This window comes from Meriones unguiculatus, chromosome 12 (assembly GCF_030254825.1).
Source record: "Meriones unguiculatus strain TT.TT164.6M chromosome 12, Bangor_MerUng_6.1, whole genome shotgun sequence".
Lineage (NCBI taxonomy): Eukaryota > Metazoa > Chordata > Mammalia > Rodentia > Muridae > Meriones > Meriones unguiculatus.
Genome location: NC_083360.1, coordinates 53,016,249 through 53,043,791, shown reverse-complemented (window position 1 = coordinate 53,043,791; position 27,543 = coordinate 53,016,249). Strand labels below are relative to the sequence as shown.

The 27,543-nt window shown below is 38.1% G+C and overlaps 1 protein-coding gene across 2 annotated transcripts in view; it reads right to left on the bottom strand.

Annotated features, from left to right (window-relative positions):
* Nucleotides 1–3,166: 3,166 nt before the first annotated feature.
* Nucleotides 3,167–27,543, bottom strand: part of Kdm4c (lysine demethylase 4C) — a 281,505-nt gene continuing 257,128 nt past the window's right edge. Inside the window, exon 21 of one of the 2 annotated variants that reach the window (XM_060365727.1) lies at nucleotides 3,167–4,909. In XM_060365727.1, the coding sequence (XP_060221710.1) occupies nucleotides 4,892–4,909 (18 nt within the window). In that variant the 3' untranslated portion in view covers nucleotides 3,167–4,891. The remainder of the gene's footprint in view (nucleotides 4,910–27,543) is intronic. The other variant, XM_060365725.1, reaches the window with a different exon arrangement.

Genomic DNA, 27,543 nt, shown 5'->3' with positions numbered 1-27,543 from the left:
TCTACAAAACCCTTAGACATCAACATGGGCCCAGGCTGCAGCCCAGACTAGGAATATCTGCATGGCTTTGGTGATAACAAACTTCTGCTGCTGCAGGGTCACTGACCAAGACAGTCCTCAGTGGCAGAACAGGTCACAACTGCATCCTGGAATTAGGTGCCACCAGCTGCTGCTCACATCAGACTGGAGTCTCCATTTCTGCCTCTCTTCATTATACACACATCCTTCTGCTTCTCTTTCTCTTCCATCTCTTCATCACTTACTTGCTCATCTTAGTGGTGCCCAGGGCCTATGGATATCTGAGATCATCTCAGGAGTGGTCTCGGGAGTGCTATGTTCTGCCCGTGCTATGTGGAAGTGGGCAGGTATCATCTCGGGCTTCACGAGCCTGCCTGGACCTGTCATCTCAGTCTTGTGCCTTGCCCCATGGAGCCCTATTGGTGATTGTCTTAGCCTTGCTCAACATCAAGGCCAAGAGAAGTAGAACTAGTTGTCCTCTTTCCCTTCTTTCTTTCTGTCTTTCTTTTTTTCTTTCTTTCTTTCTTTCTTTCATTTTTCTTTCTTTTCTTAAGGATAAAGATAAAATTTATTATTCTGAGTTTTCTTTTTTCTTGAAAATAGATTATTTCCTCATACAACACATCCAGAATGGACCAGTTTCCCCTCCCTCACTCCTCCCAGCTCGCTCCCCATTTCCCCCCCCCCCATCCATTACCCCTGCATTTCTTCCTCCTCAAAAAAAAAAGGAGGCTTCTAAGAAGTGACAGTCAATTAGGACAAAACAAGATACAATAAAACAAGGCAAAAGCCCTCATACTGAGGCTGGACAAAACTCAATAGGAGGAAAAGTGTCCCAAGAGCAAGCAATGGCAGTGATTTTAATACCCCATTTTTCCAATAAATGATTCATCTGGAAACAAAGTAACAGAGAAACATCAGAACAAATTGATATTATATATCAAATGAACTTAATATATATTTACAGGATTTGCCAAATTTATTTTTCAAAGAAAATAAATTCTACTCAGCAGAATATGGAAGCTTTCTAAAATGACCCTTTGTGAATTGAAAAAGATTAAAATAACTTCTTGCATCCTATCTGGCCACAGATCAATAAAACTTAAAGTTGACAGCAAACAAATTTCTATTAAATACACACTCATGAAGATTAATACAACTTATTGCTGAATGATGAATGGGTTAATGAAACAAGAAAGAAAGAAAATTTGAAAACACAGCATAACAAAATGAAAAAGTGAAAATGAAGACACCATAACAATCTCTGGGATACTTGAAAATAGAATTACAAGGAAAAATTATAGATATAAGTGACTATATTAAAAAAAAAAAACAAAAATAACACAAGTAAATGGCATGCAGTCCAATTCAAAAGGTTGAAAAAACAAAAATAACCCAATTCACATCCATTTGCCCGAAATAAAATTAAAATCAAAACATAAATCAATAAAATAGAAAAAATACAACAGGGCATAGAATCAAGGACACTGAGAACTGGATATTTCAGAAGGTAAACAAAATTGACAAGGCCCAACTTAATTTTAAAAGAAAAGGAAGAGAAGACCAAAATTAACAGACTCAGAAGCAGGGAAACATTACAACAGACACCAAAGAACTTCAGAATATTGAAAAAGAATATATTAAAAATCTAAAAATATGGATTTGTTTTTAGTTTAGGCCAAACTACCACAATTAAACCACTAATCAATAATCTAAGCATACTACCCAAGAAAGAGAGAAGATTAAAATAGTAATAGATGCCGTCCAGCTGAAAAAAGTCCAAAGCCAGACGGATTCACAACAGAATTCTACTAGACTTTCAAAGGAAACATACAGCAATCCTTCCTAAACTATGCAAAAAAAAAAAAAAAGGAAAGAAGCAAGCAGAAGCATTATGAAACACCTTCTGAAAAGCTAGTATCACTTTAATACCCAACCTAGATAAAGACAAAAAAAAGCCAATATCCCTGATGACGATTAATTGAAAGTGCTTAATAAAATACTTTAAAGCAAAATACAGACATCCATAAAAAATATTATCCATCATGACCAATTAGGGTTTATCCCTGAAATGTGGAGATGGGTTAATAAATGCAAGTACATAAATGTAATGAGTCACATAAAAGGGCTTAATGACAAAAATCATATGATCTTCTCAATTAGATGCAGAAAAAGATTTTTAAAAAATACAACATGCCTTCATGATAAAAATCCTAGAAAATGTATGGATAGAAGGGGCACACCTTATCCTAATAAAATTATATGAATAACCCTTGACCTTGACTAACTAGATGTTAAATGAAGAAAAGCTTCAAGCCATACTAGTGAATTCAAGAACTCATAATGGATGCCCACTAACCTCATTCTTTTTCAATACTGGGCTCAAAGCACTAGCTGGAGCAATAAAGCAAGAGAAGAAACTTAAAGGGATGCAAAGAAAGAAAGAAGTCTGGTTATTTCTATTTTGAGATAGCATGTGCATTAGAGATCGTAGAAGTTCAACAAGAGAACTTCCAGAAATGGTGAATTCAGCAATGTAGCAGAAAACAGAATCAACCTGCACAAATCAATTGCTATTTTATACACTAAAAATAAATATACAGAAGGTGATGGTAGTCTTGCATTCATTAAAAATAGCCTAAAAAAAAAAAAAACTAGGAATAAACATGACCAAGGAAATGAGACACCTTTACAATGAAACTTCAAACTTCTGAAGAAATAAAGACACTAGAAAATGGAAATATATCCCATGATCATGGATTTATAGGATAAATATTATGAAAACGAACATTCTATCAAAGCCCATTTAGAGATTTAGTTCGATTCTAATCAAAATCTCTATCTCAATCTTTCTAGAAATAGAAAAACACTATCCTAAAATTCACACGAAAACATAAAAAAGCCCTGCATAACTAAAACAATCCTGAACAAAAATAACAATGCTAAAGGATTACCAGTCCAGACCTTAAGATATATTATAAAGTAATAATAATAACAATAACGCAGTACTGGCACAAAAACAAATACATAGACAAATAGATGAAAACAAAGGGATGAAACATGAATACATTTAACTTCAGCCACTAAATATTTAACAAGGATCCCAAAAATTTAGATAGATTAAAGAAAGCATCTTCAACAAATAGAGCTTGGAAAACTGGGTGTCTGCATACAGAAGAATAACATTTTACCTGTGGCTCTCATCTCGCAAAATGAAAAAATAAATTCTAAATGAATCAAGGACTTACACATGATTTCTGAAACAATGAAACTGATAAAATAAAGCTTTCTTTTATTTTTTTGTTTTGTTTTTTACACTTCTTTCTTTTTTGTTATTAAGTACAGTTGATTCACTTTGTAGCCCACCTGTAGCTCCCTCCCTCTTCCCCTTTCAATCCCACCTTTCCTCCCATTCCTCAACCCATGCCCCTCCCCCAGGCCACTGATAAGGGAGGTCCTTCTCCCCTTCCTTCTGATCCTAGTCTACCAGGTTTCACCAGGTGTGGCTGCTTTGTATTCCTCTGTGACCTGGTAATGCTGCACCCCACTGAGGGGGAGGTGGTCAAAAAGCAGGCCAATCAGTTCCTGTCAGAGACAGTACCTGTTCCCATTACTAGGGAACCCACTTGGACCCTAAACTGCCATGGGCTACATCTGTGAAGGGGTTCTAGGATATCTCTATGAATGGTCCTTGGTTGGAGTATCAGTCTCAGAAAAGACCCCTGGACCCAGAATATTTGGTTCTCCTTATGGAGCTCCTGACTTCTCCAGATCTTACTATCTCCCATTTCTTTAATAAGATTCCCTGCACTCTGCCCAAAGTTTGGCTGTAAGTCTCAGCATCTGCTTTGATACCCTACAGGGGAGAGTCTTTCAGAGGCACTCTGTGGTAGGCTCCTGTCCTGGTCCCTCTTTTCTCTCTCTTCTGATGTTCATCTTCTTTGCCTTTCTGAAGCATCATACCCAGAGTCCTCCTTCTTGATTAGCTTCTTTAGGTGTACAGATTTTAGTATGATTACCCTATATTATATGTCTAATATCCACTTATAAGTGGGTATATCATGTGTGTCTTTCTGGTTCTTGGATACCTCACTCCAGATGAGCTTTTCTAGTTCCCACCAATTGGCTACAAATTTCATGATTTCCTTGTTTTTCATTGCTGAGTCATTTTCCATTGAGTAAATGTACCACAATTTCTGTATCCATTCCTCAACTTAGGGGCATCTGGGTGGTTTTCAGCTTCTGGCTATTACAAATAAAGCTGCTACAAACATGGTTGAACAAATGTCCTTGTTGTGTACTTGAGCATCTTTTGGATATATGTCTAGATGTTGTATAGCTGGATCTTAAGGAAGCACTATTCCTAATCGTGTGAGAAAGCACCAGATTGATTTCCAAAGTGGTTGTACAAGTTTACATTCCCACCAGCAATAGAGGAGGGTTCCCCTTTCTCCACATCTTCTCCAGCATGTGTTGTTACTTGAGTTTTTGATCTTAGCCATTCTGATGGGTATAAGGTCGTTTTGATTTGCATTTCACTGATGACTAAGGAGGTTGAGCATTTTAAGTTTTTCTCTAAAATTCGATATTCCTCTAATGAGAATTCACTGTTTGGCTCTGTACTCCATTTTTTAGTTGGATTACTTGATTTGTTGCTGTTTAAGTTCTTGAGTTCTTTACATATATTCTGGATATTAGACCTCTGTCAGATATGATCCTTTCCCAAGCTGAAGGCTGTCATTTTGTTCCGACAACAGTGTTCTTTGCTTTACAGAAGCTTTTCAGTCTCATGAGGTCCCATTTATTGATCGTTGATCTTAGTACCTGTGCTGTTGGTGTTCTGTTAAAGAAGTTGTCTTCTGTGCCAATGAGTTCAAAAATCTTCTAGTCTCTGAAGAAAGAAATAGAAGAAGATATAAGAAGATGGAAAGATCACCCATGCTCATGGCTTGGCAGGATTAGCATAGTACAAATGGCCATTTTACCAAAAGCAATCTATAGATTCAGTGCAATTCCAATTCCTATCAAATTACTAACACAATTTTTTACAGACCATGAAAGAAAAATTCTCAACTTATTTCTTGTGTGTGGAAAAAACAAGAAACCCAGAATCACTAAAACAATCCTCTGCAATAAAAGATCTTCTGGAGGTATCTCTATCCCCGATCTCAAGCTATACTTTATAGAGAAACAGTAGTAAAAACTGTGTGGTACTGGCATAGAAACAGAATAGTGGATCAATGGAATTGAACAGAAGACCCAGAAATAAACCCACACACTTATGGACACCTAATTTTTGACAAAGATGCCAAAACCATACATTGGAAAAAAGATAGCATCTTCAACAAATGGTGTTGGTCTAGCTGGATATCTACATGTAGAAAATGCAAATAGATCCATACTTATCACCCTGCACAAAACTAATGTCCAAGCGAATCAAAGACTTCCACATAAAACCAGATACACTAAACCTGTTAGAAAAAATGTGGAAAGAATAAAGGGTTTGCTTAATAGGACTCCATTACCCAAGAATTAAGGCCAACAATAAACAAATAGGCCCATATAAAACTAAAAAAATTTCTGGACAGCTGAAGAAGCAATCAACTGAATGAAGAGGAAATACATGGAGTGGAACTAAATTTTAGTCTCCTTTACATCTGATAGAGGATTAATGCCCAGCAAATATAAAGAACTCAAAAAGCAAAAAATTATAAAAAACAAACAACCCATTTGAAAAATAAACACTGGGAGCTGGAGAGATGGCTCAGAGGTTAAGAACACTGAATGTTCCTCCAAAGGTCCTGAGTTCAATTCCTAGCAACCACATGGTGGCTTAAAAAAAAAAAAAAACATCTATAATGAGATCTGGTGCCCTCTTCTGGTGTGAAGGCACACATGCAAGCAGAATACTCTATAAAGAATAAACAAATCTTAAAAAAAAGAAGTTATGAAAAATAAACATAGCTATTAAGTATATAATATTAGATAATCATACTAAAATCTGTACACCTGAAGAAGCTAAGCAAGAAAGAGGTCCCTGGGTAAGATAGTCAATCTTCATTCAGAAAGGCAAATGGGTTAGACATCTGAAGAAGGTGAAAACAAGGAACAAGATAGGAGCCTACCACAGAGGGCCTCTGAAAGACACTACCCAGCAGTGTATCAAAGCAGATGCTGAGACGCATAGCCAAACTTTGGGCAGAGTGAAGGGAATCTTATGAAAAAGGGGGAGATAGGAAGAGCTGGAAGTGTCTGGAGCTCCACACGGTGAACAACAGAACCAAAAAATCTGGACCTAGGGATCTTTTCTGAGACTGATACTCCAACCAAGGTACATTCATGGAAATAACCTAGAACCTCTGAATAGAGGTTGCCTGTGGCAGCTCAGTGTCCAAGTGGGTTCCCTAGTAAAGGGAACAGGGGCTATTTCTGACATGAACTCAGTGGCTAGCTCCTTGATCACCTCTCCCTGAGGGAGGAGCAGCCTTACCAGGCCACGGAGGAAGACTATGAAAGACAGTCCTGATGAGACCTGATAGGCTAGGGTCAGATGGAAGGGGAGGAGGTCCTCCACTATCAGTGGACTGTAGAAGAGACATGGGAGATGAGAAGGGAGGAGGGTGGGATTGAGAGGATTAAGTGTGCAGCTACAGCTGGGCTACAAAGTGAATAAAGTGTAATTAATAAAAAATTATGTTAAAAAAAATAAACACAATATCTCTGCATAGAGTTCTCAAAAGAAGAAAAAAAGTTTTGGCTGGGTGCCCTGGGTCAGACCTGATGTTTGCTTCACTGTGGGGTTTCCTTCCCACAGAGAAGCCCAGTCTTTGCTGCTTTGGGGCCCACAGGCTTTGTCTGGGATGATGAGTAGGGCTGCTGCTTCCAGAGCCCTGAACCTTTTCCGGGGATTGTCTGCATGAGCTGAGGTTGATCCTATTGTTTTCTTCACCGTTGGGTTTTCTCTTTACTGGAAAACCCAGTTTCTGGTGTTGTGCGTCCCACAGTTTAGTCTGGGATGGTGATCAGGGCACACAGGCATGGCTCTGGGCTGGCAACCAAGCTCCTGCCAGGAAGGAGGAATTCTTCCAGGGTTTAGCTAGGTGACTTGAGAATCGACCCAATTGCTTCCCACACTGAGTGAATTAGAAGCACAAAGATACACATGGTATATACTCACTTATAAGGGGATACTAGACATATAATATAGGATAATCATACTAACATCTGTACATCTAAAGAAGCTAAGCAAGAAGGAGGGCCCTGGGAAAAACGATCAATCCTCACTTAGAAAGGCAAAAAGGATAGAGATTGGAAGAGGGAGAAAACAGGGAACAGGACAGAAGCCTACCATAGAGGGCCTCTGAAAGACCCTACCCAGCAGGGTATCAAAGCAGATGCTGAGACTCATAGCCAAACTTTGGGCAGAGCCCAGGGAATCTAATGAAAGGAGAGGTACATAGAAAAACCCAGAGGGGACTGGACCTCCACAAGGAGAGCAACAGAACCAAAAAATCTGGGCACAAGGGTCTTTTCTGAGACTGATACTCCAACCAAGGAATACACGTGGAAATGACCTAGATCCCCTGTACAGATGTAACCCATGGAAGCTCAATATCCAAGAGGGTACCCTAGTAAGGGGAACAGGGACTGTCTCTGACATGAACTCAGTGGCTGCCTCTTTGATCACCTCCAGTAGCATTACCAGGCCACATAAGAAGACAGTGCAGCCAGTCCTGTTGAGACCCGCTAGGCTAGGGTCAGATGGAAGGGGAGGAGGACCTCCCCTATCAGTGGACTGGGGGAGGGACATGGGAGGAGAAAAGGGAGGGAAAGCAGGTTAGTGAGGAGAGAAGGTGTAGTTCTCTTTTGTTACTTCCTGCTGGTAAGGGTCGTTGGGTTCCTTGGGCAAGTCCTATCTTCATTTCATGATATCTCCAACTTCTCATCAAACTGTATCAGCAGCAGGGGCAAGCACCAGCAGCTGCCTTCTTTCTCAAAGACCCTTTTCTCTCTCTGGGCTCTAGCATTTATTTCCTCTCCAGACTCCTCAGAATTAAACTATCCGCAGCTGGCATAGAGCGCCCCTCAGAGCCCGCATAAACCAAATAGTTTGCTTCTGTGACAGACTGAATCAGCCCCATATCCCACACCTGGGATTAAAACAAAAACATCACTGAGTTTTTAAAGACACCAAAACTTTCCACTACATTTCCCTCCTTTAGTCTAAAAAATATGGCTTTTTTTTTCTAATGTGAATGAGACTTGTTGCTTTCTTAAAAGCATTTATTACTGAACCAAACTTCTTTTGGATTAATAGTTTCTTCTATAACTTCGTAGCTCTCAGCTGCTCATGTCTGGAACACCTCATACTTTTTGCTTCTGAGCCTTGAGCTAGGGCTCCAAAGCCACTTCCTACTAGCAAGAGGTTACCTCACATGTCTATCTCGAATGTGCACTCACTAGTCAAATGACTTCTTTTACTACAGTGAAACTTAGACATTCTTACCAAGAATACAGTGCTGCCAGAAATGGCTCATTTGCTTCTCTGGTGAAATGTACCATATTGCTCAGAGTGAACACACCAGCCACTTTGAGCTTGCTTTTAGCAGCTTGGTCATAATTTTTTTTCAAATGATCGCATTTACTGCAATTGAAGCACCAAGCATTTTGATATCTAAGGTTTTTAGTGGCTCCTGGGAAAGCTAATGGAGCTAATCTTGTATACCAAGGCCGCTCTTCTGCAGCTCAGTCTGCTCAAGCTTTTCTATTGAAATGGGCTGTTTCTCTTTAACACTTTCACCGTGTATGGCCTTCTGCTCCTTCCAATTCTGTAGCCCACTCAGGGGCTGTGAGAACTTGACACCAAAAGTGCATGGAGCAGGGCACGGTAGCAATTTTGGGAGACTCTGGCTCTCCGTTGATGGTTTGAACCCCTTTTTCTCACTTTTTAGCAGTGCTATACCCTTCCCAAATGCGTCCATTTCTACCCACAAACTCTAGTTGAATAGTCAATTCTGCAGTCCTTTCAAAAGCAAGAGAAATGAGTGACACTTTTGATTTATTTTGTTTCTTTGTTTCTCATATCCTTCCATATTCACTGACAACTTTTCCAATTGTTCAGTCATTTTCCAAACTTTTTTTGAGATGGAATATAGGAGGAAGACTAAGCAAAAACAGAAAAAGCCCCTTGAAAGAAGCTTGGGAGAGAACCCAGTGGCAGCAGCTGCAGTAAATGTTTTGATATTCTGAGATAGTATATTAATTTCTTCATTCCCTGCTGTCTCCTCTACAGCATTAGAAACCAGATTTTCCATCATTTCAAGCCCTATGTTTGGGCACCACTGGTTGGCCTATTTTGTTAAAACTATTTTATTCATGTTTCTTCTGCCTCCTTCTTCTTTCTCCACATCAACCCAATCCCACACCAGGTAGAAGAGAAAGAAGGTTATTGGGAGAAGGGCCATAGTTCTCCTTTGCTACTTCTTGCTGATTAGGGTCATCAGGGTTTTTTTTTTTTTGGGGGGGGGGGTAATACCAATCTCAGATATCAGGATAACCAGGAATCCAGGTAACCAGCAAACCAGCAAACCAGCAAATGCAGTGAGCAGTCGTCTGTCCATCTCCTCCAAGCTGCTATGCATTCTTCCTGTGGGCTCTCGTATTTATACTCCTCAGACCCCCCCAGAATTCAACCAACTTCAGATGAAAAGCCCACACCCCTGCATGATGCAGTTATCAGCTGTGGACAAACTAAAGGACAAAGTGAAATCCCACTCGTGATTAAAACAAAAACATATTTTTACAGGAACCAAAACTTCCATTACATAGTCCTTGACAAAATTAAAGGAAGCTATTTTGTAGAATCAACAAACTGACTCTAAAGAATAAGTGAAAAGACAAAAGAACAGGAATATCCAACAAAATATCAAAGGAGAATAAAATTTCTCTGAGAATATTTTCAACTGATCTTTGACAAATGAGAAAACGTAACACCCTGGAGCAGAGAAGTTTTCTCAAAATATGGCTGCTGAAATAATTTTTATGTGCAATAAATGAATCTAGACAGGTACCTGGAATTTTTTCAAAATATAATTCAAATAGATTATAGTCCAAATGTAAAATGCAAAACTGTATAGTTCCTAAAAACTAAAGGAAAATCTAGGTAATCATGAATAAAGCAATGTTTTTGGGGAAAACAACAAAGACACAATCCATGATGGAAAGTATTGATAAATTATACTACTTAAATTAAAAACGGGTTTCAGCACTGGGTACTCTGCTTCATAGATGAATCTGGGGTAATGCATAAGATCAGCTATATCTTTTTGTTTGTTTTTTATAAAGCACAGACTTTTGTTTAGATACTTTAAATAAAAATGAAATTGTGAAAAAAATTGGGGTTCAGCAGAATACCAATAGAACAAGATAACAAGCAGAAATATCCAAGAAAGTACTCGTATGAAATGACTGAAAAAGACTTGTTATTCAAAACAATCTTTAAAACTTGATAGTGTCAAAACAACACAACTAAATATAGACAAAGATACTAACAGAAACCTTTCCAAAAGACCGCTGGCAAGTAAGCTTATGTCATCATAAGTCCTCATGGAAATCTAATGTAAAACAAGAATTTGATGCAAATCAGAGACATCAAATTCTAGAATACTGAAGTCAGCAAATGTCAGTAAACATTATTATTAAAGGAAATGTAATCTAGCTCAGCTACATCCAATTAAAAACTATGACCACACAAAATCTTGCAAATGAATGTTTATAGCAAATTTATATATAATTTCCAAAAATTTGAATTACCAATATGTCCCTTAATAGTTTATATATAAATGATAGTGATCTAGACAGTTAAGTTTTATTCAACACTAAAATAAGTGAGATATTGAGTCATGAAAAGACATAAAGCCGCACTAAATAAGTTTTAGTGAAATCAGAAAAGTCTACATACTATGCAAGTTCAACTTTGACATTTAAGAGAAGACAAAAAGACTAATGGTTTGAGTGAAAGGGATGACTAAGAGAAATAAGGAATTTTTAGGCTATAAAGCTATTCAGTATGATACTGTGATGTTAGGTATGTTATATATTTATCTAATGAATGTGGTAAATCTGTTTGCTTTGGATACATCAAGAATAATCCTAATATGAAGGGTAGACTTTAGGTGACTATGATGTATAAGTATAATTAGCTGTGACATGTAAATTACTTTGGTGAGAAATAATGACAAAAGGGCATGATGTACAGGATGATGAGCAAAGAAAAACATATGAGAATTCTCTGTACCTTTTCCCCAAACTTTTTGTCACCCTAAAACATTCATTTAAAAGATTCTTTCCGCTGGGTATGGCTGGGTATGCTTTTAATCTCAGCACTCAGGAGGCAAAGATAGATGGATGTCCATGAGTATGAGGTCAGCCTAGTCTGCATAGTGAGTTCCAGGCTATCTAGAGCTACATAGTGAGAACCTGTCTCAAAATAATAATGATTATTTGTAATCATAATAATGGTCATAATTATTATTAGATTTATCCTTTTTATTTTATGTGTGAGTGCATTATGTGAAGGTATCATGATTAGGTATGAATGGGACCTCTTGTGTGCTTGTTGCCGACAGTCATCAGAAGAGGGCATCATATGTCCTGGAACTGGAGTTACAGATGCTTGTGCACCACCATATTGGAAATTAAACCCAGGTCTTCTAGAAAAGTAACAGGTGCTCCTAAGTGCTGAGCCACCTAGATCTCCAGGCCCCAATAATAACATTAAAATCTCACATAGCATACTCCTGTAACCTGAACTTGAGAGGTGTAGTCAGGGCAAACTGATTTCAAAGTCAGCATAATCTTTTTTTTTTTTTTTAATTTATTTCTTTACTTTACATCCTGATTGGAATGTCTCCTCCCTCTTCTTCTTTTACCTCCCCTCCCCTCTCCCTCTGCCCTCCTCCCTTTCTTCTCAGAGAAGGGGAGACCTCCCATGGGTAACAACCTGCCTAGTCATATCAAGTATAAGTGGGTGCACTTATTTTATTGAGGCTAGACAAAGCAGTCCACTTAGGGGAAAGAGATCCAAAGGCGGGCAACAGAGTCATAGACAGTCCCTGCTCCTGCTGGTGGAGATCCCACATGAGAACCAAGCTGTACATCTGTTACATATATGTATAGGGACCTAGTTTGGTCACATGCATACTCTCTGGTTGGTGGTTCAGTCTCTGTGAGCCCCAACAAGCCCAGGTTAGTTGCTTTGTAGGTTTTCTTGTGGTGTCCTTGACCTCTCTGGCTCTTTCAATCCTTTCTTCCCATTCTATAAGATTCCCAGAGCTAAACCAAATGTTTGGCTGTGGGTCTTTGCATCTGTTTTCATCAGCTGTTCAGTGAAGCCACTCAGATAACTGTTAGGCTAGCTTCATGTCTAGCAAGTATAGCAGAATATTATTATTAATAGTGTCAGGAGTAGATGCTCTCTCATGGCTTAAGACTCAAACTGGGCCAACCATTGGTTAATAACCCTGATCTTAATGGGAGACTGTATATATCTAATAATGATTTTTCAAGACCTGTTCTCACTGTGTAGTCCTGGCCGACCTGGAACCTGTATTTGCTTCCTGGGTGCTGGATTAAAGGTGTGTGCCTTCTTCAGGAAGTTGTCTCCTGTGCCAATGAGTTCTTGGCTGTTCCCCAATTTTTCATCTAACAGATTTAGAGTATCTGGTTATATGCTGAGGTCTTTGATCCACTTGGACTTTAGTTTTGTGCAGGGTGATAAATATAGATCTATTTTCATTTTTCTGCATGTGGACATCCAGTTGGACCAGCATCATTTGTTGAAGATGCTGTCTTTTTTCCATTGAATGGTTTTGGCTTCTTTGTCAAAAATCAAGTAATCATAGGTGTGTGGGTTTATTACTGGGTTTTCTATGCAGTTCCATTGATCCTCCTTTCTGTTTTTATGCCAATACCTTGCAGTTTGTATTACTATTGCTCTGTAGTAAAACTTGAGATCAGGGATGTAGATAAATCCAGATGATCTGTTGTTGTACAGGATTGCTTTGGAGATTCTGGGTTTTTTGTTTCTCCATATGAAGCTAAGAATCTTTTTTTCAAGGTCTATAAAGAATTGAGTTGGTATTTTGATGGGAATTGCATTGAATCTGTAGATTGCTTTTGGCAGGATGGCCATTTTCACAATGTTAATCCTACCAATCCATGAGCACGGAGATCTTTCCATCTTCTGATATCTTCTTCAATTTCTTTCTTCAGAGACTTGAAGTTTTTCTCAAACAGGTCTTTCACTTGCTTGGTTAGTGTCACCCCAAGGTACTTTATGTTATTAGTGGCTATTGTGAAGGGTGTTGTTTCCCTAATTTCTTTCTTGGCCCTTTTGTCTTTGGTATACAGGAGGGCTTCTGATTTTTTTGAGTTGATTTTGTATCCTGCCACTTTGCTCAAGGTGTTTATCAGCTGGAGGAGTTCTCTGGTTGAATTTTTGGGGTCGCTCATATATACTATCATATCATCTGCGAATAGTGACACTTTGACCTCTTCCTTTCCGATTTGTATCCCGTTGATCTTCTATAGTTGTCTTATTGCTCTGACTAGGAATTCAAGTACTATGTTGAAGAGCTACGGAGAGAGTGGGCAGCCTTGTCTTGTCCCTGATTTCAGTGGGAGTGATTTAAGTTTCTCTCCATTGAGTTTGATGTTGGCTATAGGCTTGCTGTATATTGCCTTTACTATGTTTAGATATGTTCCTTGTATCCCTGATCTCTCCAAGACTTTAAACATGAATGGGTGTTGGACTTTGTCAAATGCTTTTTCAGCATCTAAGGAGATGATCATGTGGTTTTTTTCCTTCAGTTTGTTTATGTGGTGGATTACATTGATGGATTTCCGTATGTTGAACCACCCTTGCATGCCTGGGATGAAGCCTACTTGGTCATGGTGGATGATATCTTTGATGTGTTCTTGGATTCGGTTTGCAAGTATTTTATTGAGTATTTTTGTGCCAATGTTCATAAGAGAGATAGGTCTGAAGTTCTCTTTTTTTGATCAGTCTTTGTGTGGTTTTAGGTATCAGGGTGACTGTCACTTCATAGAATGAGTTTGGTAATGTACCTTCTGTTTCTATTTTGTGGAATAGTTTGAGGAGAATTGGTGTTAGCACTTCTTTGAAGGTCTGGTAGAATTCCGTGCTGAAACCATCTGGCCCAGGGCTTTTTTTGGAGGGGAGACTGTGAATGACTGCTTCAATTTCCTTGGGGGATATAGGGCTATTCAGTCTTTCTACCTGATCTTGACTTAATGTTGGAAGATGGAATCTATCAAAAAAATTGTCCATTTCATTTAGATTTTCAAATTTTGTGGCATATAGGCTTTTGTAGTATGACCTAATGATTGTTTGAATTTCCTCAGTGTCTGTAGTTATGTCACCCTTTTCATCTCTGATTTTGCTGATTTGGATAGATTCTCTCTGCTTTTTAGTTAGTTTGGCTAAGGGTTTGTCTATCTTGTTGATTTTCTCAAAGAACCAGCTTTTTGTTTCATTGATTCTTTGGATAGTTTTATTTGATTCTAATTGATTGATTTCAGCCCTGAGTTTGATTATTTCCATCCGTCTGCTCCTCTTAGGTGTCTCTGCTTATTTTTTTTCTAGGGTTTTCAGGTGGGCCATTAAGTTGTTTGTATGTGATGTTACGAATTTCTTCTTGCAGGCACTTAGTACTATAAATTTTCCCCTGAGCACTGCTTTCAATGTGTCCCATAAATTTGGGTATGTTGTGCCTTGATTTTCATTGAATTCTAGGAAGTCTTTAATTTCTTTCTTAATTTCTTCCTTAACCCAGCTGTCATTGAGTAACAAGTTGTTCAGTTTCCATGTGTGTGTCGGCATTTTGTTATTTCTGTTGTTGTTGAGGTCCAGCTTTAGTCCATGGTGGTCAGATAGAATACAAGGGATTATTTCAATCTTTTTGTATTTGTTGAGGCTTGCTTTATGATCAACTATATGGTCTATTTTGGAGAAGGTCCCATGCGGTGCTGAAAAGAAGGTATACTCTTTTGAGTTTGGATGAAAAGATCTGTAGAAGTCTATTAGGTCCATTTGATTTAGGGTCTCTGTAAGTGTTTTTGTTTCCCTATTTGTTTTCTGTCTAGTTGATCTGTCCCTTGGTGAGAGTGGAGTGTTGAAGTCTCCCACTATTAGGGTATTAGGATCAATGTGTGATTTAAGCTTTAATATTGTTTCATTTAGGAATGTAGGTGCTCTTGTATTTGGGGTATAGATATTCAAAATTGTGATGTCTTCTTGGTGGATTTTTCCTTTGATGAGAATATAGTGGCCCTCCTTATCTTTTTTGATTAACTTGGGTTAAAAGTCTATTTTATTAGATATTAGGATGGCTACTCCTGAACAGAACACCAACAGCACAGGCTCTAAGAGCAACAATCAATAAATGGGACTTCATGACACTGAAAAACTTCTGCAAAGCAAAGGACATCGTCATCAAAACAAAACGACTGCCTACATACTGGGAAAGAATCTTCACTAACCCTTTATCTGACAGAGGACTAATATCCAGTATATACAAAGAACTAAAGAAGCTGAAAAACAGCAAACCAAGTAATCCAATTAAAAAATGGGGAACAGAGCTAAACAGAGAATTCTCGACAGAGGAATATCGAATGGCAGAGAAACACTTAAAGAAATGCTCAACCTCATTAGCCATCAGGGAAATGCAAATCAAAACGACCCTGAGATATCACCTTACACCCATCAGAATGGCCAAGATGCTGGAGAGGTTGTGGAGAAAGGGGAACCCTCCTCCACTGCTGGTGGGAATGTAAACTGGTACAACCACTCTGGAAAGCTATCTGGCGCTTTCTAAGACAATTAGGAATAGTGCTTCCTCAAGACCCAGCTATACCACTGCTAGGTATATACCCAAAGTTCGCTCAAGTACACAAAAGGGATACTTGCTCAACCATGTTTGTAGCAGCTTTATTTGTAATAGCCAGAACCTGGAAACAACCCAGATGTCCATCAACGGAGGAATGGGTACAGAAATTGTGGTATTTTTACACAATGGAATACTACTCAGCAATCAAAAAGGAGGAAATCATGAAATTTGCAGGCAAATGGTGGGATATAGATAAGATCATTCTGAGTGAAATATCCCAGAAGGAGAATGACAAACATGGTATATACTCACTTATATAGACCTATAAGATATGATAAACATAATGAAATCTATACACCTAAAAAAGATAATCAAGAGAGCAGACATGGGGTAAGATGATCAATTCTCGTTTAGAAAGACAGATGGGATGTTCATTGAACGTATGACAGGAGTCTACTGAGCGCATCTGAAAGACTCTAACTAGCAGTGTTGTCAAGCAAAGACTCATGACCAAACCTTTGGCAGAGTACAGGGAATCATAAGAAAGAAGGGGAGTTAGTCTGATGGGGAAAGGATAGGAGCTCCACAAGGACCAAATATATCAGGGCACAGGGTCTTTTCTGAGACTGACATTCAACCAAGGACCATGTATGGATATAACCTAGAACCTCTGCTCAGATGTAGCCTGTGGTAGCTCAGTAACCAATTGGTTTCCCAAAGTGAGGGGAAAAAGGACTATTTCTAACAGGAACTCAATGACTGGCTCTTTGGCCTCCCCACCCCCCAAGGGAGGAGCAGTCCTGTTAGGCCACAGAGGAGGGCTTTGCAGCCAGTCCTGAAGATACCTGATAAAACAGGATCAGATGCATGGGGAGGAGGTCCCCCCCATCAGTGGACTTGGAAAGGGGTACCGTGGAGATGAGGGAGGGAGGGAGGGACTGGCAGGGAATGAGGGAGTGGGACACGGCTAGGATACAGAGTTAATAAACTGTAACTGATAAGAAAAAAATAAAATTTAAAAAAAAAAGGTGTGCCACCATGCTAGGCATATTAAATGAAAGTGTTGACATAAATTATCAATATCAAGAACTGAAATGTAAAATACTATGCTACTACTCAGACAATAAAAAGACAAAAATGGAATGGTATGGACAACTTCATGGAAATAAATTTTGCAAATTTAGTGAACATTCTGTCACTGTGACACAATATCTGACAAAGTCAGATTAAAAGAGAAAAGGTTTATTTGTGCTCACAACTTCAAAGACTTGTTCAAAGACTTGTTCACTAGGCTTCATTGCTTTTAGGATAGCAATAAGGTCAAACATCATGATAGAGAACAAATGGTGGAATGAACAAAGCTGCTCCCCTTACAACAACCATGAAGGTGGAGAGAAGGGGTGGGGAGAGAGGCTTGGAACAAAGAGATGTCAAACTATGTCAAATCCTGTGATTGACATACATTCTCCACCTAAGCCTCACTTCTGAATAGCCCATTAGGCTATTAACTCATCATGGATTAATTCACTGATGAGCTTTGAACTATCATGACACAATCAAATCCCCAAACAAGTTGTATTGGGCTCAAGCCACATAGCTACTACATATATGTATCAATTCCCTGAATAGTAAAACTTATCAAAATGGTATAAAGTGAAATCAAGGTATGTCCATGAAGTACATACCTTGTGCGCAAACATATAAAAAAATTTTTTTCCACATTAGGCCTAGCTGATTTTATTAGTGAATCGTAACTAAGGTCATGATATAACATCGCTGTGTTGTGGTTAATCTCTGCTGTCAACTTGATGAGAACTAGAACTGTCTAGGAGATGGGTATCTGGATATTGGGGACTATCATGATTAGATTAATTGAGATGGCATGACTTGCCCAGTCACATGGCAGTATTCCCCAGGTTGGAATCTTGGGATGTCTAAAAAAAGGAAGTGAACTGAGTACTAGCATTTCTGTGTGATGTGAATAGCTTCCTCAAGCTCCTGCCTTAATAACTTTCCCACCTTAATGGATTGTGCTCTCTTTTGGTGAGGTAGTTTGTCATGGTAACAGAAAAGTAACTAAAACAGAGTGTTGATGCAAATTCTTCCAGAAAACAGAAATTATATCTTGAGTTATAAAGTTCATGTAGCATCATAATAAAGAAAACCACACATACAGAGAAAACAAAAACAGAACAACAATAACAAACCTACAATATAATATCCTCCTCGAGCATACATGAAAATCCTCAATGAGATATTAGTAAATCAATATGGCAAAATATTGATATGGTCATACAGCATAATCAATTGGAATTACTACAGTCATAATAACAGTGCCTTTCACATGATCATATGAATAAAATACTCAATGTTTTACAACTGAGTACTAAGGGGTGGTTTTGAATGTTCATAGATTGATAGTTCCTTTCTATTTTTAACTTGCTGTTACATTCTACTATAGTGTGATTTATATTTGCCAAGTGCTTCTTTTGTGAGCATATTGAAATGCTCAAATTGGTTCTTTAGACCCTTAATCTGTTAATATGATGAGTTACATTAGTTTTACTATGTTAGACAACCAAAGGCCTGAAGATCAGAAGAGAGGAATCAAAAGCATCTAGTCATAGGACTGTTTACTCAGACAGGAATTTTGTTCATAAATGATTTCTCAGGCCAAAAACACTTCAGGTCTCCGAGAACAGTATTTAAAACTCCTAAGTTTAGACAATGTATGGCTAGTACTTGTAAGCTGATAGGATAAAACTACTAATACACTAAACAATAGAGACATCCTCAAGTATAACTATTTTGTTGGCAGTAAAAGAATAAATACTACAGCAGTCGATGCATTTAAAGTTTTAGAGCAGCAAAAAATTATGGTTACCTCCAAGGCTTTAGTCAATCATTGCTTTGGGAGTAGCATTAGGGAATGCTCTGAGTCATGTTAATGTGCTGCACATTGATAAGAATTTTTATTAAATGGGTACTTTGTCAAAAATTTTCCAGTGACACTCTTAGTTAAGCTTTGTATACTTCACTGCAGGTAAATTTTACTTAAAAAAAAAAAAAAAGAACCACAACAACTGCCCAGTTTTAATTGCTGATATTCATGGTGATATTTAAGAAGGAAATATTCTGGGCTGGTGAGATAGCTCCGTGCATAAGGGTGCTCAGCATCCAGCCTGCCCACATGACAGAAAAAAAAATCATTAACTCCAACCCTTGTCCTCTAGCCTCCACAGGTGGACTATAGGAAATACATGCACATACGTGTGCACACACACTAAATAAGTGCAATACAAATTTTTTAAAAGAATGAAGTGTACATTGAAATTTTAAAGTGAATCCATGGTCAAAAAAAGATACATTACAAAGCAAACATAGTAAAATGTTATTTAAAATACAGATTTTGAGCAAATTATTATTGTTTTCTTTTATTGGAGAATGCCACCATACTTTTCTCTTCATTACATAGAATGTTTTTTATAAATATGGCCCTGGGTACTATCCAGAAACACTCTTAGCCCTTAATTATTGGAAAGCTAAGATTTTTTTTTTACAGTTAATGCATTTCAAAATGTTTTTATTTGTTTGTCAGGATGTTAGGTCTGCTACATAGTGGGACAAGGAATGGCTTTATAGTAGGCCAAAGATCACCCATAATAAGTTGTAATTAGGTTCAAGAACTGCAACATTTTAAACTTTCTACATCATTGCAGTTTTGATCAGTCAGTCAGCATTGCAGACACAGCTTCTTTCCAGGTATTCTGATCCACAGCAGCCTTAGAGACATAAAAGATTATTTTGGTGACATTACTATTAAATTTTCCTATTGGTACGCTTTTTCCCAATGTAAAATTGCTGCATTGTTTTCTCTTTGCTTTGAAGTGATCATTACATTTGTTCCACTATAGTCTTTCCACTGAAGAAAGGGAAAGTGTACACTTTGGGAGGCTGGTCCAAGGATCACATACCAGTCTTGTCTGTCCCAGGTTGGTGTGCAGTACTCAGGGTTCTATGGTCTCCTGGTGTGGACACCAGGAGGAAGAAACAGGCTGATTGAGTATTTGCTGGAACAAGGCACATGCAGCACAACTAACTCTCCTCAAGACACAGAAACAAAAGAGTGAGACGAGAGACCAAAGCTAACTTTCTGTTTCCAGGACCAGAGAAATCAGTCTATTTCTATCTAAAAGCATTGGGGGTAGAGATTACCTCTTTCATTTTATTTAAAATCATCAAAACTTCCTTAGTAATAGGATATCTTCTCTTTTTCATAACAACCCTCTTTTTATGCTTACAATATTGTTGCGGGTTGGTCTGGTGCTTTGTATTCTGATACTAATTACTGGCCCCTAAGATCTGGTTGCTGCACAAACAGAGCCAAAACACCTGGGCCCAGGGTTTCCTGCAGAAATGGATACTCAGGGACTGTCTCTGACATGAGGATTTTTTATTACCTCCTCATGGGGAACGTAACCTTCCCCAGATACTCACATACCTCAAAATGACCTTTGTAACCTTGCTTAAGAAATTGTTTCTGATTGGCTGATTAAAAGGCCTAAACCTGGACAGGGCAGGAGGTTCATGGTTGAGGTTCATGGTTTTTGAGGACAGAAGGATCTTGGGTAGAAGAAATAGGAAGAGGGAGAGAAAAAAAAGAGAGAGAGATTCTGCCATGGGTTAGGTGAAGAGAGAAGCGCATGACCAGCATGAATTGAGGAAAGCAGCATAAATAAAGAATAAGCAAGTATTTATGGAATTATCAATGGGAAGTAACCTGGGATGAGGCTGTAAAGAAAAGGCTGTAAAGAAAAGGCTGTAAGATATTAACTCTTTACCGAGTTAATATCTGCCTTGTCCCAGGTAAGATAAGGCTGTTCTAAAATCTATCAGGTGTCTGTGTCTTTTATTGATTGTGATAGAATGTTATATAAAACCACTGTAATAAATATGAGGCTAATAATAACATTATTAAATCTTACCATTAAAATAACTGCAACATAATACGATAGGATGAAGCCTCTGGACAGACTGATGAGGACTGGTCACCAGGTACATCAGTGATTTGTGTATTTGTAGCTTCATTAATCAATCTCTTCAAAAGAAGTGGGAGTTTGGCTGAAAGAGAAGCCCTTCACTATTTGCTTTTTTAATTTAATTTTATTTATATATTTATTTATTACAATTTACTTTGTATCCCTACTGCAGCCCCTCCCTCTTCTCCTCCCAGTCCCATCATCCCTCCCTCTTCTCCCCCTATGCCCTTTCCCTACTCCCCTGATAGGGGAGAACCTCTTCCCCTTCTATCTGACTCTAGCTTATCAAGTCTCATCAAGGCTGGCTGCATCATCTTCCTCTGTGGCCTGGCAAAGCTGCACCCACCAGGAGAAGGTGATCTGAGAGCTGGCCACCGAGCTCAAATCATATAATATAGAAGAAACATACTAAAATCTATAGCCCCCAAAATGATAAACAACAAGGAGGACCCTAGGGAAGATGCTTAATCCTCATTCAGAAGGGCAAACAGTATAGACATCGGAAGTTGGAGAAGAAAAGGAACAGGAGAAAAGAAGAGCCTTCCACAGAGGACCTCTGAAAGACTCTACCCACCAGGGTATGGAAGGAAATACTGAGACTCATAGCCAAACTATTTTCTTTATATGGGGTCTGTCTACATAGCCCTAGCTGTCCTAGAATTCACTGTATAGACTAGGCTTGTCTTCATATTCTCATAGATCCATTTGCCTGTGCTTCCCAAGTACTGTGATTAAAGGTGTGTGTGCTGCCACAAATCTTAAACACTGAGATTTTAAGAGGCTTTGGTTTGTGACTGCATTGAGGTAGTGGAAGGTACTGGCAGGTGACATCAGGGCATGGGAGCTCCTCAACATACTCTTCCCAAGTGGTACCTTTTGTAATTAACTAATAAGCATGAATCAAGTACATCTCTAAATTCTGTAAGCAATTCTAGCAAGTTGTCAGAACCAAAGTGGGGAACATAGTTTTCCCCAATTTATATATAGGTGACAAGTTAGAGATATGGGAGACCCAAACTTTTAATCAGCATGTAAAATAGGGACAATCTATATAGCTGAACCCTTCACTAGTGTATTTCTAACTCCAGGTCAACAATATAAGAAATGAATTAAGTCCCCAGAAAACAGCAGAAACAGTATGTGACAAACCATTTTCTGGTCTTTTTTAAATTAATTTTTTATTAATTTTTATTTTTTAATATTAGTTACAGTTTATTAACGTTGTATTCCACTCCCTCATTCCCTCCCAATCCTACCCTCCCTCCCTCATCTCCACCGTGCCCCTTTCCAAGTCCACTGACAGGGGAAGACCTCCTCCCCTTTCATGAGACCCTGGTTTATCAGGTATCTTCAGGACTGGCTACAAAATCCTCCTCTGTGGCCTATCAGGGCTGCTCCTCCCTTGGAGGGGGGGAGGTCAAAGAGCCTGCCATTGACTTTATGTCAGAAATAGTCCCTGTTCCCCACTAGGGTACCTACTTGGATACTAGGCTACCATGGGCTACATCCGATCAGGGGTTCTAGGTTATATCCATACATGGTCCTTGGTTGGAGAAACAGTCTCATAAAAGACCCCTGTGCCCAGATATATTTGGTCCTTGTGGAGCTCCTGTCCTCTCCAGGTCATATTAACTCTCCCTTCTTTCTTATGATTCCCTGTACTCTGCCAAAGGTTTGGTTATGAGTCTTAGTATCTGCTTTGATACACTGTTAGGTAGAGTCTTTCAGATGCCCTCTGTGGTAGGCTCCTGTCGTCTTACTTATTTTCTCCTACATCTAATTTCCATCCCATTTGTCTTTCAAAGTGAGGATTGATCATCTTACCCTGGGTCCTCTTTCTTGTTTATCTTCTTTGATGTATAGATTTCAGTATATTTATCCTCTCTTATAGGTCTATATAAGTGAGTATATACCATGTGTGTCTTTCTGCTTTTGGGATACCTCACTCAGGATGATAGTGTCTAGGTCCGACCATTTGCCTACAAATTTCATGATTTCCTTGTTTTTAACTGCTGAGTAGTATTGCATTGTGTAAAAGTACCACAATTTCTGTATCCATTCTTGTTTCCAGGTTATGGCTATTACGAATAAAGCTGCTACAAAAACGGGGAATGCAAACTTTTACAACCACTTTGGAAATCAATCTGGCGCTTTCTCAGACAATTAGGAATAGTGCTTCCTCAAGATCCAGCTACACCACTCCTAGGCATATATCCAAAAGATGCTCAAGTACATTTTCTTGTCTTTTGTAGCAATATGAATGTGACAAGTTTGGCTGCCTAGCTAACTATCAGAGCTGCTACACCTAGGTGATTTGTTGTACTGCCCAAGAGTCCCCGGAGACTGTACATTATCCTGTAATGCAGTCTCTGCCTCAATCACTGTGTAGCTCACCTTACAGAGTGCATTCTGTGGAATATTCCATAAGCCTTCCTCTTTCGAGGGGTGATATATATTTCTACACATCTTCTTGACATTATTATAGATTTACCTATTAATTGTAAAAAAAAAACCATAATAATAATACAGACCCTGTCAATACCTTATCAAGTTATATTCATGGTAACATCTTACAACAGTACAGTGTACTATCTCAGTAAACATGTTTACAATGCTACTACTAATATACATTATACATTTATACTACATAATATACTACTAATTGCCATAGGATTGCCATGGTGCCTTTGTAAAATCACCCACACATCACATCCTTATCCAATCTGTTCTCCCTTTCTATAATTTTTTTCTTTCTTAGTCTCATTTACAAAGGATCACAGTTTGTAAACTTAGTTCCTTTTGTTTTTAAGATTACTCAATATTTTTCCAATATTGACCAATAGTTAACTCTAAGGATACTGTCACAGAATGCATCATCTACTGAAGGATTGTTTTTAGTTTAGGGCTATTGTGATTAAAATAAGTACTAACACTCAAATATAGGTTTTGTGTAAATATATCTTTTTCTCTGGGATAAATGTAAAAGAATGTAATTGTTTAATTGCATAGTAGTTACATGTTTATTAATAGCCGTATTTTTCTAAGGTTGCTAGAGCTAGACACAGCATTAATCCCAACATTCAGGAGGAAAAGGCAGGAGGACCTCTGGGAAGTCAAGCATATCCTAGAATACATAATAAGTTCTAAGCCAGCCCAGGCTACAAAGTATGAGACTTTCCAAAAAGACAAAAACAAATAAAATTTCCCAAATGGTTTTGTTAATTGCCTGTACTAATTAACATTCAATAGAAAAATACAATGATTCCGTTTCCCTGTATTCATCCTCATCACTACTTTGCATTTTAGTCATGAGGATAAGTGTAGAATGGCATCTCATTATAATTTTAATTTCTATTTCCCTAATGACCAATGATGTTGAACATGTTTATTTGTGTGAATTGCCATCTGGACATATTGAGAGAAATGTTGAACCATATATTTTGGCTATTTTCTATTTAGCTGTGTTTATTGGAGGGAACACTTATTAAATAATTTAAGCTAAAAACTTTGATCACCTTGAGTAATTCCTTCAGATAGACTTCAAAACAAACACACACACAAACACACCATGCATATGCACAGGATTTCCATAAGAAGATCATCAGAGCCAACAATTCTGGGCCCAAGAGGACCTGCAGATACTGATGTACCAAGCAAGGACCATGCATAGAGGACCTAGGCCCCCCTGCTCAGATCAGTTCAGTAAGCAGTTCAGTCTAGTCTACGTGTGGGTTCCCTAGTAAGAACAGGGGCTGTCTCTGATATTGACACTATTGACTCCTCCTTGATGACTTCCCCTTGGTAGGGCAGCCTTGCCAGGCCTCAGAGAAAGGGCACAGGCAATCCTGATGAGACTTCATAGGCTGGGGTCAGTTGGTAGGAAGCGAAGGCTCCTCCTTTCTGAGGACTAGGAAAGGGAGATAGGGAAAAAAGAGGAAGGGAGGGTAGGACAGGGATGAGGTGAAGGAGGGGCCATAATCAGGATGTAAAATGAATAAATAAATAAAAATTTAAATGAAAAAGAAATAAATCAAAAAAGAAAGAAAATTGTAAAAAGAATAAAGAAGGAAGAGTAGGTGGATACTACTTTCTTGTTAAGAAAGATGTAGTAAGACAATGTTGGAAGCAAGTTTATGTATGTTTTCCAAAACTATAATTTAAAAGGGAATTATATGCAAAAGACAAGCTGCCATGCTGTAAGAATAATGAAACTGAAAAAAAATCCTTTTAACAAAATTATTTTTAAAATTGTACAACTCAAATTCTATTGTAAAAACTAAATGTGGTATTATAATTAGTCACAAAAATAAAGCCACTTTTAATTATTTTTAACATAATATAACTATATCATTTTTCACCTTACTTGCCTTCCTCCAACCTCTCCCATGTGCACTCATTTCTCTCTTTCCAATTCAAGGCTTCTTTTCCCTTCCTTGTTGTTTACATTTGTGTGTATGTGTGTGTTTTCTAAGTATATAAATACAATATGTTCAGTCTATATAATATCACTTGTATGTATGTTGGCAGGGCTCTCCATTAGGAATTGAGAAACCAATTAATATGTTCTTCCCTAGGGATGACTATTTTCCTCCCTCTCTCAGCATTCCTTAGTTGCCTGTACTTATTTGCTGAGAGTTGAGGTCTCTTAAGCTTTTCCCTTCCACATTAGGATATCTATTGATGCCATCCTTTTTCATATCATAATTAAGCAGCCTGTGAGACTTCATAGCTATATCTCCTATGACATTTCTGGGAGACACAATCTCACAGCAAATTTTCTGCTCCTCAGCCTATTACAATTTTCCCAGTATCTCTTTTGAAATGATCCCTGAGCCTTAGAAGCTATAGTGTAGACATAACAGTTGAGTTTGTAGTTTTCTATAATGGTCTCCATCTGCAAAACCATTTATTTATGGTGAATGTATTAAGCAATCCATTGCAAATATTGTAGATATTGCATCCCTGAAAATATTATTTACAAAATCAGTTGTCTCACCAAAAAGATTTTTTTGCTTTTGGAAAATTTTACTAAAGGAGGTTCTAGGAGTAGAGATGCTAATGTTAAATTTTATGCTTTTATCGTGGTTGACAGCTCTCATACTACATGGAAATATCAGTTTGTCGTTTTTATTATATATATTGGTAAGGAATAAAATGTTGCTGATTAAGTGTCCTCTTAAATGCTATTAAAAGACACAGCTAAATAAAAAAAATACTAAAAACTATATGTTAAAGTAACTTTCTTTTTTATTTCATTGGTCCACCAGCTGATTTTTATGCCAGTACCATGCAGTTTTTGTTTTGTTTTGTTTTGTTTTGTTTTACTGTTACTCTATAGTACAGCTTCAGATCAGGGATGGAGATACCTCCAGAAGATCTTTTATTGTAGAGGATTGTTTTAGCAATTCTGGGTTTCTTGTTATTCCATATGAAGTTGAGAATTTTTTTTTCAAGGTCTGTAAAGAATTGTGTTGGTAATTTGATGGGAATTGCATTGAATCTGTAGATTGCTTTTGGCAAGATAGCCATTTTTACTATGTTAATCCTGCCAAGCCATGAGCATGGGAGATCTTTCCATCTTCTGATACCTTCTTCTAATTCTTTCTTCAGAGACTAGAAGTTTTTTGAACTCATTGGCACAAGAGACAGCTTCTTGAACAGAACACCAACAGCACAGGCTCTAAAATCAACATCAATAAATGGGACCTCATGAACTTGAAAAGTTTTGTAAAGCAAAGAACACTATTGCCAGAACAAAATGACAGTCTACAGGTTGGAAAAGGATCTTCACCAGCCCTATATCTGACAGAGGCCTAATATCCAGAATATATAAAGAACTAAAGAAGTTAAAAAGCAACAAAGCAAGTAATCCATTTTAAAAATGAGTACAGAGCTAAACAGAGAATTCTCAATAGAGGAATATAGAATTTTAGAAAAACACTTAAAGAAGTGCTCAACATCCTTAACTATCAGAGAAATGCAAATCAAAATGACCTTGATATTTCACCTTACACCCATCAGAATGGCTAAGATCAAAACCTCAAGTGACAACACATGCTGGAGAGGATGTGGAGAAAGGGGAACCCTCCTCCATTGCTGTTGAGAATGTAAACTTGTACAACCTCTTTGGAAATCAATCTGGTGCTTTCTCACACAATTAGGAATAGCGCTTCCTCAAGATCCAGCTATACCTCTCCTAGGCATATATCCAAAAGATTTTCAAGTATAGAACAAGGACATTTGCTCAACAATGTTTGTAGCAGGTTTATTCATAATATCCAGAACCTGGAAACAACCCAGATGTCCCTCAACTGAGGAATGGATAAAAAAATTGTGGTACATTTACAGAATGGAAAACTACTCAGCAATTAAAAACAAGGAAATCATGAAATTTGTAGGCAAATGGTGGGAACTAGAAAAGATCATCCCGAGTGAGGTATTACAGAAGCAAAAGACACACATGGTATATACCCACTTATAGGTGGATATTAGACATACAATAAAGAATAAACATACTAAAATCTGTACAACTAAAGAAGCAGGACCCTGGGTAAGATGATCAATCCTCATTCAGAAAG